The sequence below is a fragment of the Myxocyprinus asiaticus genome, chromosome 20 (assembly GCF_019703515.2).
Source record: "Myxocyprinus asiaticus isolate MX2 ecotype Aquarium Trade chromosome 20, UBuf_Myxa_2, whole genome shotgun sequence".
Taxonomy (NCBI): domain Eukaryota; kingdom Metazoa; phylum Chordata; class Actinopteri; order Cypriniformes; family Catostomidae; genus Myxocyprinus; species Myxocyprinus asiaticus.
Genome location: NC_059363.1, coordinates 6,702,530 through 6,720,786, shown reverse-complemented (window position 1 = coordinate 6,720,786; position 18,257 = coordinate 6,702,530). Strand labels below are relative to the sequence as shown.

Here is an 18,257-nt window from a genome sequence, read left to right as displayed (position 1 = left end):
TGTAAGTGCTTTTTATAAAATTATAAGCTTCACATTTCTGCCTTTAAACCCTTCAATAATTGGCCCCATTCACTATCATTGTAAGTGCCTCACTGTAACCTCGATTTTTTTCTTTTTTTAAGAAAAGGCGGGATGAGTCTAAATAATTTTTGTGGTGATCAACATTATGCCACAAAAGCTGTCGATTGAGCTGAACTTGTATTGAACCTGGAATATTCCTTTAATTGTTAAGCTTGAATGTGTGCGAATAGAGCTACGGTGGAGGGGAAGATTTTCTGTTAATAATAACTTAAATTTCAGTCTGTTTCTCAAACAGATCTTGCTTCCAGTGGCTTTGTACCCACAGCGCAATCGATGCAGTTCATTTTTGGATAAGTTTTCTCAGTGTTAATAACTGATTCTCTTGTAATAATCTCTCTCAGTGCCTGAAATCACACACTGCACCATGTCAACACCACTCACACTATGTGTTTACTGCGTTCTGTTTGCCTTTCTCTTTTCATACACATCAATCATCCATCCTGCTGAGCTTCAATCTAAAAACTCATCAGATTGAGGAGCACTTCCGCCCTGTTGCCTCTTCTCCTCTCTCATTTCGGGTTGCTGTGGCTCGTTACAGTCATGTTTACCCCATCTCTCTGGGAGATGGACTCTCTCCATTCTGTGCAGTATCGTCCCTGCGTAAACTCTATCAATAAAATTAGCAAAGGGGTGGTAACCCTGGTCAACCAATATGGGATTTTCAGTGGTTGACTAATACTTTTTTTTTAATTGATAACACCCCCTTGTATGAACAGTCCGCTAAAAAGAAATGATTTTTACATTTATGCATTTGGCAGACGCTTTTATCCAAAGCAACTTACAGTGCACTTATTACAGGGACAATTCCCCTGGAGCAACCTGGAGTTAAGTGCCTTGCTCAAGGACACAATGGTGGTGGCTGTGGGGATCGAACCAGCAACTTTCTGATTACCAGTTATGTGCTTTAGCCCACTACGCCATCACCACTCCATTTTTAAACATAAACTTAAAAAATATTATGTACTTGCATTACTATGGTATATGTACCCAGAGATATGTTTTTAAAGGCCCTGTTTCATTTTTTTACACAGGTGACCTGTAACTGTTTCAGCATCAGTGATGGAGAGCTGCAGGATGTGGGGGTGGGGCTTTACCCCAGGTAAGTGGGACGTCCCGGCATGCATTGCACTGTGCTGCAAAAAGCCATCATAGCCATTTTTACATCTTAAGTAGCTTGGTTGTTCAGAACATGCCATTAGATATCCAGAAATGCTGTCTAAATTGGCAGCTTGATTTTTTTTTTTTTTTTTTTTTTTTTTTTTGGGAGAACCACTGTTTAACATTGTTTGTTGGAATTTTAAACGACTTTACTCATAATGCTCTTGTGTTTTCAGAATGTTGAAACGCTGTACTTTTGTTTTCGTGTTCGCAGTGCCCATCAGATTTGTCTGACAGAAAACACGTTTGTATTATTAGCTTCGCAGTCATAAATAGAGATTCTGACATGTGTATGGATTACATGCTACGATTTGCTCTCTGCCACTGAACATGCCTCAGGGAAGCTCCTATTCACATATGGGGGAGCTGAAAGAAAATCAGTGGAAGAAATGGGAATAATTACACATAAACAGACATTCGTCTTTCACTGTGACTAAATTACAACTTGCCGAGACATATTGTAAGCCCTGAAATAGAGGGGATTTCCTTGGCAAATTGCTTTGTGTCTGTGTATGTAAGACTTGATGAATCCTTTGGGATGATGGTGTGGATTTTTAATTCTAAACGGGAAAACACATTTTAAAGCTAACTGTTGGTGAACGAAATTTTAGAACCTCTGCTAATTATTGTTATTTTAGAACATTATGCATACAGTATGTATTGCATGCAAATGCAAGTATTTATTTAGACTTCACAATAGATTTGACATTGGCTCACCAACAGTAACTGCACATCAATTTCAACTCTCTATACAAAATAAACTACCAGCCAAAGGTTTGGACACTCTCGACTGAATAAATGTTTCTTATGATCTTTTTTTCGATGACTGTAATACTATTTAAAATGTTGAAAATAGTAACAATTAATAGGGGTGCTATAGAGAATTGGTTTTGACTGTCTTAAAAATAAATTGAGAGGAGCTGTAAATCTCTCTTTCTCGCTCACTCTCTCACTGTGTTGTTTTCTTTGCATATTTTTAAGTGAAATAGAATATTCAGAGGGTAATAATGTAGAGCAGGGCTTGATTTGATCCATCAGGAAAAGTAAGGCTATAAAGTTCACCCAAAAATGATAATTCTCTCATCATTTACTCACCCTTATGCGATCTCAAACTCTTCTATGGAACACAAACAAATCTTTTTTGAAGAATATATGATATGTGTTTGTTTGTACAATGCAAGTCAATGGGTCCAAAAATGTCATGCTCCAAAAAGGACATAAAGGCATTATAAAGGTAATCCATATGACTCTAGTGGTTTAACCCATGTCTTCTGTTGTGAAATGATAGGTTTTGGGTGAGAAACATACATGTAACTCCTTTTTCACTATAAATCTTGCCATCTGCAGTCTTCTTGACACAGTCGTGATTTGAAGTTTGATTACACGTCCTCGCGCTTAACGCATGCACAGAGCTTTTTATTACATTTTCATGAAAGATTATGAAAAAACAACTTTGTTGTTGTTTTTTAAATAATGTGCACTGATGAATTAACCAGGGGGATTTATAATGAAAGTAAAATTTGAACTTTCAAAATGTTAATTTTGAAAACTTGATTTCATGTTGTCTTCATATTGACGGCGATTAGCCATAAAATGTTGTTTTTGTTGTGAAACTATATTGCATTGTAAGCAAAAAGTTTTTGTCACAATGAAGCAAGAAGTCTTTAGTTTGTTTTCAATATATATATATATACACACACACACACACACACACACACACACACAATCAGCCGCGGCATTAAAAACAACTGCCTAATATTATGTAGGTCCCCCTCGTGCTGCCAAAACAGCGCCAACCTGCATCTAAGAATAGCATTCTGAATGTATACGTGTATAATTGCTTCATGTACAAACACTAAAAGGGCCATGTCGACTTCAGTGTAACACTTGTTCTCTGTCTGGATGTGAAGCAGCAGTTGCTGTTAATCCCTGTGGTTGTGTCTGGGGCTCACGGGAGGATTTGTGCTCCTGGGCCAGGGCTCCACGCTGACACTCATGGCCCAGGCTATGCATGGTTATCAGGGGAAGAGAGCGTGTCCACGGAGCCCAGACTAAGCTCCAGTAAAGCCGAGGCAGGCAGTCTGTTGTATTGCAGCCTGACAAAACCCAGTAGCAGAAATCTATAAAGATTTACTGACACCCTACCGAGTGCAACCGCTGTCATCCGGGTGACCGAGGATTGTTTGTAACTTTTCCCATTAACATATTCAGACCATGGAAATAGTGAGGAATAATTGGGTGGTTATTCAGCTATGGGCAATTTTGTGTCCCAGGTGTTGCTTCTTATAAATACTAGTAGATTTGTCTTTTTGTTTGATGAAGGTCACATCAAAACTGTCTTGGAAATGTTTTACCATGCCTTCAGCCTTAATATTTTTTACTAAACATGTGCTTTTTTACATATATATTTTGTTGTTTCACAGTTTTCCCAGACCCAGACTTTTAATCTTAAATTATGAAAATCTATCAAAATAAAATCTAAACTAAAAGTTAAATAATCATAAACCATTTCAATATTTATTTTGTGAAAATGATTTATGCAGGCTACATTTTTACACAAATTACAAACCGACCCTCAGTTATAGTGTAATTTCCACCACAGCCAACAACTTTGCCACTAATGAAGGTTTATCAGAAGTTATTGTACTTGGTTACCAACTCCGTTACATTTACTTGAGTAACATTTTGGAAAAAAGTTACTTTTATGAGTATGTTTTATGGTGGGTACTTTTCACTCTTACTCAAATAAATTTTTGATGAAAAAAATGTACTTTTACATTCCTGTCATTACATTACTGGTTTTCATTTAATAAGTGTTAATAAATGCATAATTTATTGATATTTTTGAATGGGACTCTTACGACAGTAGAACTTCACAGCTGCACGCTGTCACTCGAGTCGCGTTCAGCACTACAGCAGCAAGCACCCAAAACAAACATTTCTTCACTCCACACAATGCCTTCATTTTACACCAAGACAAGGATGTATATCAAGATTAAAATTGCATCTCCAACTTAAGAAAAGACAGTAAATTTGTGTAAATTTAGGTAAATTTTAGAGATTGTGGCAATGTGGGCTTGTCTGTGTCATGGTGATACTCATTCATTTTCAGCGTGAATCTGTAACTGTGGGCTCTTATGACCTCAGTTTCTAAGTTAGCATTTTTGTATCAGCGCTGCAACATATCAGTACCTACTGTATAAATCCTTGTAAACATCCACGTTAAGTGCAAATGTTTTGCCCTGCTTATCGCGATTGTGAGCATTTCTGCACGTGTAAGGTTGGCGCGTGAACAGCGTTTGACAGATGCGGGCAGCTTTGTCTTATAGACAACACACATCCAAACACATCTTCTAACTGACAGGTTCATCCAAATCTGAGAAGCATCCTTAAAGTGATAGCTCAGCCTTTAATTAATATTATATCATCATTTCCCCACCCTCATATTCTTCCAACCCCGTGAAACTTTCTGTATTCTGTGGAACCCAAAAGATGTTAGATTGAATATTAGAGATTGACGGTCTCAGTCACCATTCCCTTTCAAAATATGGAGGGAGAAAAAACATGCAGTGAAAGTAAATGATGATTAAGGTTAGCATTCTGTCTAACATCTCCTTATAGGAATAATTTTTCCAAAATTGAAAATTCTCGCATCATTTATTCTCCCTCATGCCATCCCAGATGTGTTTTTTTCTTCTGCTGCACACAAAGATGTTTAGAAAAATATCTCAGCTCTGTTAGTTTATACTGGAATGCAAGTGAATGGGTATCAAAACTCTGAAGCTCAGAAAGCACATAAAGGCAGCATTAAAGGAATTCAAATGACACTGGTTCAATCCATGTCTTCAGAAGAGATCTGATAAGTGTGGGTGAGAAACAGATCAATATTTAAATCCTTTTTTACTATTAAATCTCCACTTTAAAAATCTTCTTCTTGTGTTTTTGATGATTCAATTCTTTGTGTAAATCACCACCTACTGGGCAGGGAGGAGAATAAATAGTATAAAAAAAGGACTTTATATATTATAAAGTTATATATATTTATCTGTTTCTCACCCACACCTATCATACTGCTTCTGAAAATCACTGGAGTCATATGAATTACTTTTATGCTGCCTCTATTTGCTTTTTGGAACTTCAAAGTTCTGGTCATTATTCACTTGCATTGTATGGACCAACAGAGCTGAGATATTCTTCTAAAAATCTTCATTTGTGTTCTGCAGAAGAAAGTCATTCACATCTGGGATGGCATGAGGGTGTGAAAATGAGAACTTTTTAATGTTTTGGTGAACTATCCCTTTAATTTGATAGATGGAAGAAAGAAGTCATATGGGTTTGGAACAACATGGTGGTGAATAATGACAATTTCCATTATTAACAATAATATTAATAGTATTATTATTAATCATTCTGTAATGCATGTTAAATGTGTATCATGTACTGGAATATAAGAGAGTAAACATCCATAATGTTATATGTGAAAGTAACTAGTTACTCACTACTTGAGTATTCTTTTTATTGGATACTTTCTTACTCTTACTCGAGTAATTTTTAACATTATTACTTTTACTTCTAGAGTAATTTTTTTTTTTTTTTAAGTAATTGTACTTTTACTTGAGTAAAGTTTTTGGCTACTCTACCCACCTCTGCCAATGAGACAAAAGTTTTAGTTAAGAACACGTGTAAAATGAAATATGAGACATGGTGTGTGAAACAAATAAAGAAATATCAAAGCAATTATCCCTTTTTCCATGTCCAATCAAGCTGTAAATTTACCAAATTATGCAAAAATGTGAAAATATTAATTAAATATGTCTTTTAGAATAAATAACAATTCTAACTTTAAAAGGCCATTTTCAGCTGTATTATTCCAAAAAATGTTTAAAATGTAATTTCCACCACAGAATGCTATTCAATACGATACATCATTTAAGATCAAGTAGATGTGACATTGTGGTGGAAACGTTCATGATGTTTCAGAAAACTGATGAAAATGACAGAATTTTCTTGTAATGCATGTACTGTATATCCACTTTTGGACATTGTTACTAGAGTTACATAAACTAGTGAGAGTGTGAAAAGTGTGTTTTAAGCATCCAGAAGGACAAAATGTCCATAGCTGAAGAAATGCACAATTATGCATCCTGATCTCATGAAAAATGAGATTGTGGTGACGCTTTTGCAAACTGACCCTACGTGGTATTGCGTATCGCGGCAGTTTCAAGGTGAAATGTCCACTGTGTGGTACTAAAAGCAAGTAAAATTCTCTCCCAAATAAATTCGGTTTTTAAAGTTAATGTTCTGTTGAGTTTTAAATCGACTTTCCTACACTAAACCTCAAACCTAAACCTAACCGATATTGTCATTAAAGCAAATGTGAGATGAAAACTGCAACTACTGAAGAAATCACGTAATTTTATTGTGCTTCTGTGACACTTTCAGTTCATGTGTCAACACACTACTCTTCAGGACTCATACTCCGGTCTTCGCATTGCAAGCACAATGCTCTATCAGTTGAGCTACAGCATAATTTGATCATGCTTGAACACGTTTTTAAATGTAGTTGGTTATGTGTTGCAAATGTTAAAATAAACCGCTTTACAAGTCGTGCCCTATATTGAATGTTTGATGTCATGTGATAGCATTGTGTAAGAAACAGGGCAGATAGTAAATGTTTATGAACCGCTAATCTGACCTTGGACTCGTGATTTGCACTAATATCCGGGTTCCCACACATCTTGGAAAACCTGTAATTTTGCAGTGCAGTTTTCCAGTCACGGAAAAGTCAGGGAAAATTCAAAAAAATACCTAAATGTCCTGGAAAATAATTATTTGTCCTGGAAAATATTTTTAGTGAACGAATCCCTGTCACATACATTATCTGCTCATGTGCTGTCATCTCTGCTTCACTCCGACAAAATGGTTTAATTATTGATAAAGTACAATATATATATATATATATTTTTTTCGTTATAAAAAACTTTAAACTTTAGACAATAATAACAGTCGGACCACAGATTGTTTTGAAAATTCATTCACACCCTGGGTTGGTAGCTTGATGATTCGGCCTTTAAACCTCGGAATGTGAATTAATTTTCAATAATTCAACGTTTGGAATCAGCTTACACATGTGGAAAACACGGATGGAATCACGGAATATAATTATAAAAATGGCATTAGCTGTAAAACACTGAAAGTCATGGAAAATGACATATTTGGATGAATTAAAATCTGGATGAACAAATAAAAATTGCAAAATGTCCTAGTGTGATAATTAAACTTAAGTATGTGATTTAGTCAAATAAATAAATAATCTCCAAGTGAAGCGGGCTTCAAAATGAATGTGTGAAGCCAGGCACTCATACACTGAAAACACCTCTTCATGATCATCACGTGTGCTCTTGTGTGTGTGAAATGACAGTGAGCAGAGCACTCTGAAGCGTGCAGCACATACAGACTATTTATTTTTTCAATTAAATCACAGATAGCTTTATGGGGATTAATAATCACATTGGGCCATGTAGCAAACCGCTTATCTGGAGGTGAGAAACTACCGTCAAAAACGGCAAAATACAAGCTCGAATTAAATGGACGCTTGTGTTTTTGCTTAAACATTTCACTTGTTGGGCAAATAGAATGTCCTGGAAAATTGTGCCTTGAAAAGAGTGGGAACTGTGTTATATGTATTTCTAAAAGCATTGACATGGTTGATGTTGACATCACATCAATCTCTCCTGTTGTGGAAATGCAGTATGGAGATTGAGCTGTTTTCAGTTGTGAGGGTGTGCCTGAAACACTTTTCTTTGTGTCTCGGCAGAGTTAATGCCTACCTTTGCAACCGTTATTTGAAAACATTCATAAAAGACCATAAATGACCACAGAGCATTGCTATTCACCTTGTCTGTTCATGTTTTGGGCTCCTTAGCAGTAACCAGGTATTATGCTGTGTTCATGGCAAAGGGTAGAAGATGAGCTGGACTTATTAAGGATGGCCCCGGGCCAGTGTGAGAGAATTTTTGGCCAGTTGACAGAACTTTTGGCACACATCTTATTTTCATTGATCATAGTTGTGATTTATGCCTTGAAAATATTTGGTTTTCTGTAATGCTCTGAATATTGTTGTTGCAAATTCTGCTTGTTTAAATATGTCACCACCAAATAATTTTTTTTTAGCTGGCTTACTTAGATGGTTTTGTTGGAATTGTGATTGTTTTAGAAGCATGCGTTAGAATGTGTAGAAAATTCTAAACAAGTCAGTATTGTTTTACACTGTATGCTTCCTTTTTGCAGTAAAGGTGTGTGTGTGTGTGGGCAAGTTTAAGTGGTTTATGAGGACATTTTTTTAGGTTACAAACTGGTAATTACAAGGGTATTATGCTATAAATGTGGTTTATGAGGACATTTCTAGTGTCCCCATAATTCAAATCGCTTAAAAAACATACTAAACGATGATTTATTGAAAATGTAAAAATGCAGAAAGTTTTTTGTGAGGGTTAGGTTTAGAGGTAGGGTTATGGGATAGAATCTATAGTTTGTACAGTATAAAAATAATTATGTCTATGGAGAGTCCTCATAATGATAGCTGCACCAACGTGTGTGTGTGTGTGTGTGTGTGTGTGTGTGTGTGTGTGTGTGTGTGTGTGTGTGTGTGTGTGTGTGAATTTATTGTTGTCATAGCAAATTAAAAACCTTATAACTTTATTAATTTTTTAATAATTTCACAAATTAATAATTTTTTGTAAATTATTTCTTTTGAGGTAAAAACAACGTTTAATGGGGAAAAAAATACATATATCTTTCAGACACATAAAATTTGTTTCTAAAAATTACATTTAGCGTTTTTTTTGTGGTAAAAAATATTACCTATAGGCTAGCAAAAATAATCCTTATTGTTGAGCCCTGATGAAAGAAAAATGTCTTGATGTCAGCCATATTCTCTAATTAACCATTTATTTTCACGATTATTACATTTTTTGCAACTCTCCTGTTTACATCACTTTGTGTTGAGGGCTACAAGTATAGACTTGTTTTAATGAATTTCTTTTGACATTTCTTGGAAACCACATGTAAAGACTGAGTTTAGGCCTGTGTGTATGTAGGTGAGAAGAGATGAGCTCTTATGGGCTTTTTATGGGTGAATAATTAAAAGCACAGATTAAGGGGAGCCATAAAAGAGGGTTTCACTCAGGTTAATTGCTCTGCTTTGAGCTAAATGTCTTGTGTATTTGTAGACAACAGCTTAACTAAAAGCTCATTTCAATTTTTATAAGCTGGTCTCAGTTTTTGATATTTCTTAAAGGGGACACATAAACAGATTTTTATTTTTATTTTTTTGCTTTTTTGAAATACTGTAAGTTTAGTCTACTATGTAGAAATACGCTATTGTGTAAGGTTCACAATGCAAAGCTCACTCCCCAGTCCACCCAGACCATTAGTGAGCTACAAAAATGGCTTATTCCGAATTCTGAATTATGCATTGATATCACAGCCATGAGCAAATTAACATATGTCTGTCCATTTTTACATATCAACATCAATTTTCAGAAACTTGACTGAACTGAAAAAAGATTGCATCCTGGTATGCAGTGGTTAGCCAATCATAATGGGTCGTAGCAAAAACGGACTGTTAAAAAGCATCTGAGAGAGGGTGGAATGCCCAATTCCCACTACTTAGTAGGTCCTCGTGGTGGCGCGGTTACTCACCTCAATCCGGGTGGTGGAGGACAAGTCTCAGTTGCCTCCGCTTCTGAGACAGTCAATCTGCGCCTCGTATCACGTTGCTCGTTGTGCATGACACCGCGGAGACTCCCAGCATGAGGCTCACGCTACTCTCTGCAATCCACACACAACTTACCACGTGCCCCATTGAGAGCGAGAACCACTAATCGTGACCACGAGGAGGTTACCCCATGTGACTCTACCCTCCCTAGCAACTGGGCCAATTTGGTTGCTTAGGAGACTTGGCTGGAGTCACATAAAATGGTCCGTTTAAAACAAATACATTTTATCAACTGTACATTTTGCAATTGTAACTCTTATTTTTTTTCAGTTTTTTAGTTTGGTTACAATACATTTTGAGAAAACAAAGGGAATTTTTGCAAGATTGTACTAGTTTTACCCTTGATGTATGTGGATTTTGACAAGTTGAACTCACATCATCACCTTTGTGTCCTCTTTGTCAAATCAGTTTTGTTGTTGTTGTTGTTGTTTTTCATACAACTGACTGCTTTTGTAGTACAACCCTATTTTATTTCAGCGAAATTATTTATTTTCTCTGCTATTTTGAAATGTGCAAATAAAATTAGATTTGATACATTTGAAATATTACACTTTTGATAACATTTAATTTATTATTTTAGAGAAAATTATGGCAGTGGATTAATGATATACAGTAAGTGAACTGATTTGGAACCTTGAGACGGAGCATAGAAATTCTCCTCTATGAAAAGCACTGGCATGTGAAGTACAATCATCAGAGCTCAGAGGCTTGTTGCTGTGACGCTTCCAGGATATTTTTTTATTGGCTGTTAATACAGTCATTTGTGTTGGCCAATCATGGGAGATTGTGTAATTGGGTGCTTCTGGAATAAAATGTCAGACTCCTTTTGCATTACACAGAAAGATTTGACTGAAATTGATGCACAATACAATATAATGTCTTGAATTTTTTTTTAATTTTTTTTTTTTCTTCACAGGTCAGCTGTGGTTGAAATAAGGCCAGTGAGGCACGAATTATGTAATTATAAATATATATATATATATATATATATATATATATATATATATATATATATATATATATATACAGTACTGTGCAAATGTTTTAGGCACTTGTGAAAAATGTTGCGTAGTGAGGATTTCTTCAAAAATAATGACATAAATAGTTTTCATTTATCAATTAATGTCATACAAAGTCCAGTAAACATGAAAAGCTAAATCAATATTCGGTGTGACCACTTTGCCTTTAAAACAGCACTAATTCTCCTATGTACACCTGGACACAATTTTTCTTGGTTGTTGGCAGATAGGATATTCCAAGTTTCTTGGAGAATTCGCCACAGTTCTTCTATCTGTTTAGGCTGTCTCGATTGCTTCTGTCTCTTTATGTAATCTCAGACTGACACGATGTTCAGTGGGTTTTGGACATGGGTACAACTTAAAATCTTAACACTGGCTTTGGAAAAGTAGCAAAAATACATGAAGTAGACAAGGTAAAAGTTGAGACCTCTTTGTTTTAATAAAAATCAACACCTCAGTCATAAAAGTGCCTGTAGTGGAGGAAACACGCTATTATAATTTTTTAGAAAAGAATGGTATGAAAAGTATGGAGGAGAGCAAAATATGTCACTTTGGAAGATAAAGAACTCTCCTCCCTGTGTGGGCCATTAAACTGGCGCAACTTCCATATTCAACATCCATGGGAAGCACTGCACTTCTATAAGCCTCTGGGATTACAGTGAACAAACAAAGCTAGCAAGACAGATACTGAAATTGCTGTTTAGATATATGCTATGATTTCACAAAGTTGGACAAGGTGGAATCAAGCCTTCAGACATTGTTGTAAATGTCTTAGAGCAGGCGGTACTGCCCCCCAGGGGGCATTCAAAGGATGGCAGAGGGCTCTGAGAGCAAATTAGTAGAGAGGGGGGCGTTAGGTTACAAATGGGGAGCGTTTATCAGTCATAATAATCAAATCTATCGTCAAGTTCCTCTTTGCATTAAAACGTTGATCTAGACTTGGAGTATTTCAGTTGGTTCTCAATTGTATTGGTTGGTACGCCTTTGTACCGCGGTTCACCTGATTTTGAAGTCTAGTGACGCATCTTGAGTATCTGGTTTTGCAGCGTCAAATAAACAGGCGGAGGCACAACTGAGGTAAGGGAATGAAGTAGGGAGGCATTCATCAAAAAAAGGTTGAGAACCACTGTCTTAGAGAAACGATAATGACACAAAGATATTCTCCCATGAGAGCAAGACCTGTGTGCTTACTGTCAGCTGGGTGGGCCCGTTCTAATCCCACTGTATACACTGTACTTTTGCAGTGTTGAGGTTTCCTCCAGACCATGACAAACAGCAGTAATTTGTTGCTGTGGCATTATGAATGGTTTCCGATGTAATAGTAGAAGACTGAAGAGAAGGACAGTGTGTATTCCTGTTCAAATACAGAGGCTAATTATGCTTTCATGGCTGATTTATAATGACTGTGTTTGTTCTGTCATGCTTGTGTGCATGTAAATACATTTTACTAACTGTCTCTTTAAGTCCTGACCACAATGGAGTGCTTGTTGGCATGAATGATATTCAAACATGTTTAGAGAAGTAGAAAATGCAGAAGACACATATTATACAATAGGTTGGTCACTTACAGTCATTTTTATTAGTCAATAACAAACATTAGGCCTATTACATTCTATCAACAGATCATTAGTTCAAGTTAGTTAGAAATTAGATGATACATTCATATATTAATATATTTGGTGTTTCTTCAACTTTGGGCAACTTCATGTCACAAGGGGTGATTTTTATTAAACAAACAGATGTAAAAAAAAAAAAATGGTTTTGTTATATTAAGTTAACATTAAAACTGACTTTGAAACTTTTTACCAAGCCTTCATCATTTATTTTTGGTACTTTTTAAATGCCTCTTATGTATATATTTTATTGTTTAAGCCTAGTCCTAGACCCAGACTTTCAATGTTAAACTATGAAAATCCATTATAAAAATATTTTTATATGTTTATAACATGTTTATGTTCTAAACAAAGAGTGCCATGAAAATACATTTCAATATTTATTTTGTGAAAATGATTTCTATTAATATTGCAAAAATTACGACTGTCCCACAGTTGTGACGTCACTTCCACCTGCTCACCAAACAGTTTTGCTCCTAATAATGTTCTGTCAAAAGTTAGTGTACTTGTTTACGAAGTAAAAAAAAAAAGTGTCAATGAAGAGCATGTTTGAGATAAAATATGAGACAAGTGATGTTTGAAGAAAACAAAGAAAACCAAGGTAAATATAACTTGTGAGCAGAATATTTTTAATAGATGTCATTTCCAATCAAGCTGTAATTTTACCAAATTATGCTAAAAGTGTGAAAATATTATTTACAATCAAAAAAATATTTTTAGACTATTTTTAAGATTTGCACATTTCAATTTTATAACAAAATTCCATAAATTAACTTGAGTAATTTATGGATTTGTGTTATAAAATTGACATGCGTAAATCTTAAAAATAGGCTAAAATAAAAAATATTTAAGTGTAATTGTGTCTATTTAGGATACATAAAATGTGAAGTAAGCCTTAGCAAGACTAACGAAGCAATTTTATTTAAAAAATGTTTTTATTGTTATTATTATTTAATTGCCGTGGTGAAAATGACACTGTGGGAAATTCCAAAAAATGTAAAAAATAAATACATATTTTGACAATTCTTTTGTTGCATGTAGGCAACATACACTGTTGGATTATCTGCGGTTATCTGAGTTACCGTATACTTTGTCAGTTCGAACCAGTCTGGCCAATCTCTGTTGACCTCTCTCATCAACAAGGCATTTCCGTCCGCAGAACTGCTGCTCACTGGATGTTTTTTGTTTTTGGCACCATTCGGAGTAAATTCTAGAGACTGTTGTGTGTGAAAATCCCAGGAGATCAGCAGTTACAGAAATACTCAAACCGGCCCATCTGGTACCAACAATCATCCATGTGATTATCTAATCAGCCAATCGTGTGGCAGCAGTGCATAAAATCATGCAGATACGGGTAAGGAGATTCAGTTAATGTTCACATCAACCATCAGAATGGGGAAAAAATATGATCTCAGTGATTTGAACTGTGACGTGATTTTTGGTGCCAGATTGGCTGGTTTGAGTATTTTTTGACCAATATTTGATCAAATCTAGACAGGCCCCATTCCCAGCAGCCATCACTCCAAGACCTTATCCTTGAGTAATCAAGCTAAATTGCTAATTTGGTACTAGAAAATCACTAGCCATTATATCAAACACATAAAAGCTATTTGGTTTCGTTAAATGAACCTTAACATTGTCTTTGGTTTTGTTTTTGAGTTGTTACAGTATGCAGTAGACTGGCATGTCTTAAGGTCAATATTAGGTCAGAAATGGCAAAAAAGAAACAGCTTTCTCTAGAAACTCGTCAGTCAGTCATTGTTTTGAGGAATGAAGGCTATGCAATGCTTGAAATTGCCAACAAACTGAAGATTTCATACAAAGGTGTACACTAAAGTCTTCAAAGACAAAGGACAACTGGCTCTAACAAGGACAGAAAGAGATGTGGAAGGCCAGCTAGACTGTAAGGTGCGTGAGAAGTGCCCGACAAGACAGCCACATCTATGGCAAGTGCTACAGGAAGTGTGGGGTGAAATGTCACCTGAGTATCTGGACAAACTGACAGCTAGAATTTCAAGGATCTGCAAAGCTGTCATTGCTGCATGTGGAGGATTTTTTGATGAGAACACTTTGAAGTAGTTTAAGAAGTTCTGAACATTTTTTTCAAATTGTAATAGTAATTTTTCACATTATTAATGTCCTGACTATACGTTGTGATCAGTTGAATGCCAATTTGGTGAATAAAAGTACCAATTTCTTTCCATAAGAGCAAAACCTGTACATTATTACAAACTTTTGGCCACCAGTGTTTGTGTGTGTGTGTGTATATATATATACTGTAGGTCTACATTATTTGACTACTTGTCATGTTAGCTTGTATTCTTGATTTCTGACTTTAGCAACTTGTTTCTTTAGTTAATAAATTAGTGATAGGTGATTTCTCTTCTATTATTTAGCAGTTACAGTCCTGGTTCATTATTTATTTAGATTTGAGAGAAAGTGTGTTGTGAGATAGAATTTATATTGTGAGGGGTTTGCAGTATAATTGAATCCATAAATCAGTGTTTGATGAGAAAAAAAATCTGAATTTGAAAGGAAAATTTGAATTTTTATGAGTTTTACCTTTGATGAGCGTGTATTTTGTATATCACCACCTCGTCTTTATTAAATCGGCATAGGTTTTTTCTATTTTTTTATATAGAACAGACAGACAAAGAAGTGAAAGGCATCAATAATGCAATGCCATAAACGATGTTTTCTTTCAAAGGGTTTTTTTTTACTCTTCAAAAAGCATTAATCTGTCATATATAAGTAGTAATTTAGAAGTAATTTATCCAAACTGACTTAAACTACACTTATTACAGGGACTGTCCTCTTGTGTCTTGCTCAAGGACACAATGGTAGTTGCACATGGATTGTTTCTTGTTTGGTTCGAATCTAAAACCTTTAGATTACAGGCCCAGATCTTTAACCACAAAAAGGCCTAATTTAGGATATACTATACCATCTTCCATGATAAAATCTAGTTGAAAACATCCATTCACACAGATCATGTCAACTTGGCTTAAACATGGTTCAAGAGTTCCTGGTTTAACTTGTGTTTGTCTGTACCAGCATGTCCCTGCTGAACCACGACTGCCAGCCAAATTGTGTCATGGTGTTTGAGGGCAAGAAACTCACACTGAGAGCTGTTCGGTTCATCAGAACCTGTGAAGAGGTATACATCAATACACACACACACACACACACACACACACACACACACACAAAGGAAGCTATTTAAATAGGCATATACCATACACTTTTGTTGTTTTTTAAAAATACAGCTGATTATAATTGCTATAGACTTACTCAAGCCCACACCCTAATCCTAGCCCTAAACCTTTTGCATTTAAAAAAAAAAAAAGATAGAAGAAAAAAAAACATTATTTACTTAATTTTTAAATTGATGTTACAAATGAGGACAACCCAAATTAGTTAATGTTGTTTAGATTTATTTTGAGGATTTTGGGAGCATACTGTTAATTTATTATTTATAATTTATATATTTTTATAATATGTTTAAATTATAATATAGTGCACATATACATATATAAATTAATGAATATATATATATATATATATATATATATATATATATATATATATATATATACATAGTTGTGCTCAAAAGTTTGCATACCCTTAGAGAATTGGTAATATATGTACCATTTTTAAAGAAAACATGAGTGAGCAGGCAAAACACATTTCTTTTATTTCTTATGGGATTCATATTCAACTGTAGGTTATAACAGAATGGCACAATCATAAAACAAAACATGGCAACAAAGAAAAAAAATGAAATGACCCCCGTTCAAAAGTCTGCATACCCTTAGATATTAATACTGTGTATTGCCCCCTTTAGCATCAATGAGAGCGTGCAGTCTTTTGTAATAGTTGTCTATGAGGCCCCAAATTCTTGCAGGTGGTATAGCAGCCCATTCGTCTTGGCAAAATGCCTCCAGGTCATGCAAAGTCTTTGGTCGTCTTGCATGAACTGCACGTTTGAGATTGTCCAGAGTGGCTCGATGATATTAAGGTCAAGAGACTGTGATGGCCACTCCAGAACCTTCACCTTTTTCTGCTGTAACCACTGGAGGGTCAACTTGGCCTTGTGCTTAGGGTCATTGTCATGCTGGAAAGTCCAAGAGTGTCCCATGCGCAGCTTTCGTGCAGAAGAATGCAAATTTGTCTGCCAGTATTTTCTGATAACATGCTGCATTCATCTTGCCATCAATTTTCACAAGATTCCCCGTGCTTTTAGAGCTCACACACCCCCAAAACATCAGTGATCCACCACCATGCTTCACAGTGGGGATGGTATTCTTTTCACAATAGGCCTTGTTGACCCCTCTCCAAACATAGCGCTTATGGTTGTGACCATAAAGCCCTATTTTGGTCTCATCACTCCAAATTACAGTGTGCCAGAAGCTGTGTGGCGTGTCAAGGTGTTGTCGGGCATATTGTAACTGGGCTTTTTTGTGGCATTGGAGCAGTAAAGGCTTCTTTCTGGCAACTCGACCATGCAGCTCATTTTTGTTAAAGTATCGTCTTATTGTGCTCCTTGAAACAACCACACCATCTTTTTCCAGAGCAGTCTGTATTTCTCCTGAGGTTACCTGTGGGTTTTTCTTTGTATCCCGAACAATTCTTCTGGCAGTTGTGGCTGAAATCTTTCTTGGTCTACCTGAACTTGGCTTGGTATCAAGAGATCCCTGAATTTTCCACTTCTTAATAAGTGATTGAACAGTACTGACTGGCATTTTCAAGGCTTTGGATATCTTTTTATATCCTTTTCCATCTTGATAAAGTTCCATTACCTTGTTATGCAGGTCTTTTGACAGTTCTCTTCTGCTCCCCGTGGCTCAGTATCTAGCCTGCTCAGTGCATCCACGTGAGAGCTAACAAACTCATTGACTGTTTATACACAGACACTAATTGCAATTTAAAAAGCCACAGGTGTGGGAAATTAAACTTTAATTGCCATTTAAACCAGAGTGTGTCACCTTGTGTGTCTGTAAAAAAGCCAAACATTCAAGGGTATGTAAACTTTTGATCAGGGCCATTTGGGTGATTTCTGTTATCATTATGATTTAAAACGGAGCCAAACAACTATGTGATGATAAATGGCTTCATATGATCACTATCCTTAAAAAATAAAATATTTTTTTGCATGATCAGTCATATTTTCAAAATCAATGCCAAAATGTCACAATTTCTGCCAGGGTGTGCAAATTTTTGAGCACAACTGTGTGTGTGTGTATATATATATATATATATATATATAATTTATAAATATATATTAAGTACTGTTTTCTATAGGTAACATTTCAAACACTAATTAATATTAGCTAATGTTTCTGGAAACACCCATACGTTTGCATGATATCATGTTTAGGGATTATTCATACTGAAAATGAAATATATTATTAAAAACTACACTCACAGTAATGAAATTTATTTGAAGTTCGTTCCATTTTAATTGTACAGTTCTGCATCCTGTTTTGTACTTGCAACTGAAAATTTAATTCTAAATCGCTTCTGAATGGTGCACAAACACTTTTTCATTAAAACCACACAGTTTTGACTGATTTTCTAAATTGCAGGCCCTTAACAGAGTTCGCTGCC

General features: G+C 35.5%; 1 protein-coding gene across 2 annotated transcripts in view; it reads left to right on the top strand.

The window, feature by feature from the left end:
• Nucleotides 1–18,257, top strand: part of smyd3 (SET and MYND domain containing 3) — a 222,327-nt gene that overhangs the window by 165,529 nt on the left and 38,541 nt on the right. For both annotated transcript variants that reach the window (XM_051647053.1, XM_051647055.1), the window contains exons 6-7: nt 1,113–1,180; nt 15,705–15,807. In XM_051647053.1, coding sequence (XP_051503013.1) covers nt 1,113–1,180; nt 15,705–15,807 — 171 coding nt within the window. The remainder of the gene's footprint in view (nt 1–1,112; nt 1,181–15,704; nt 15,808–18,257) is intronic.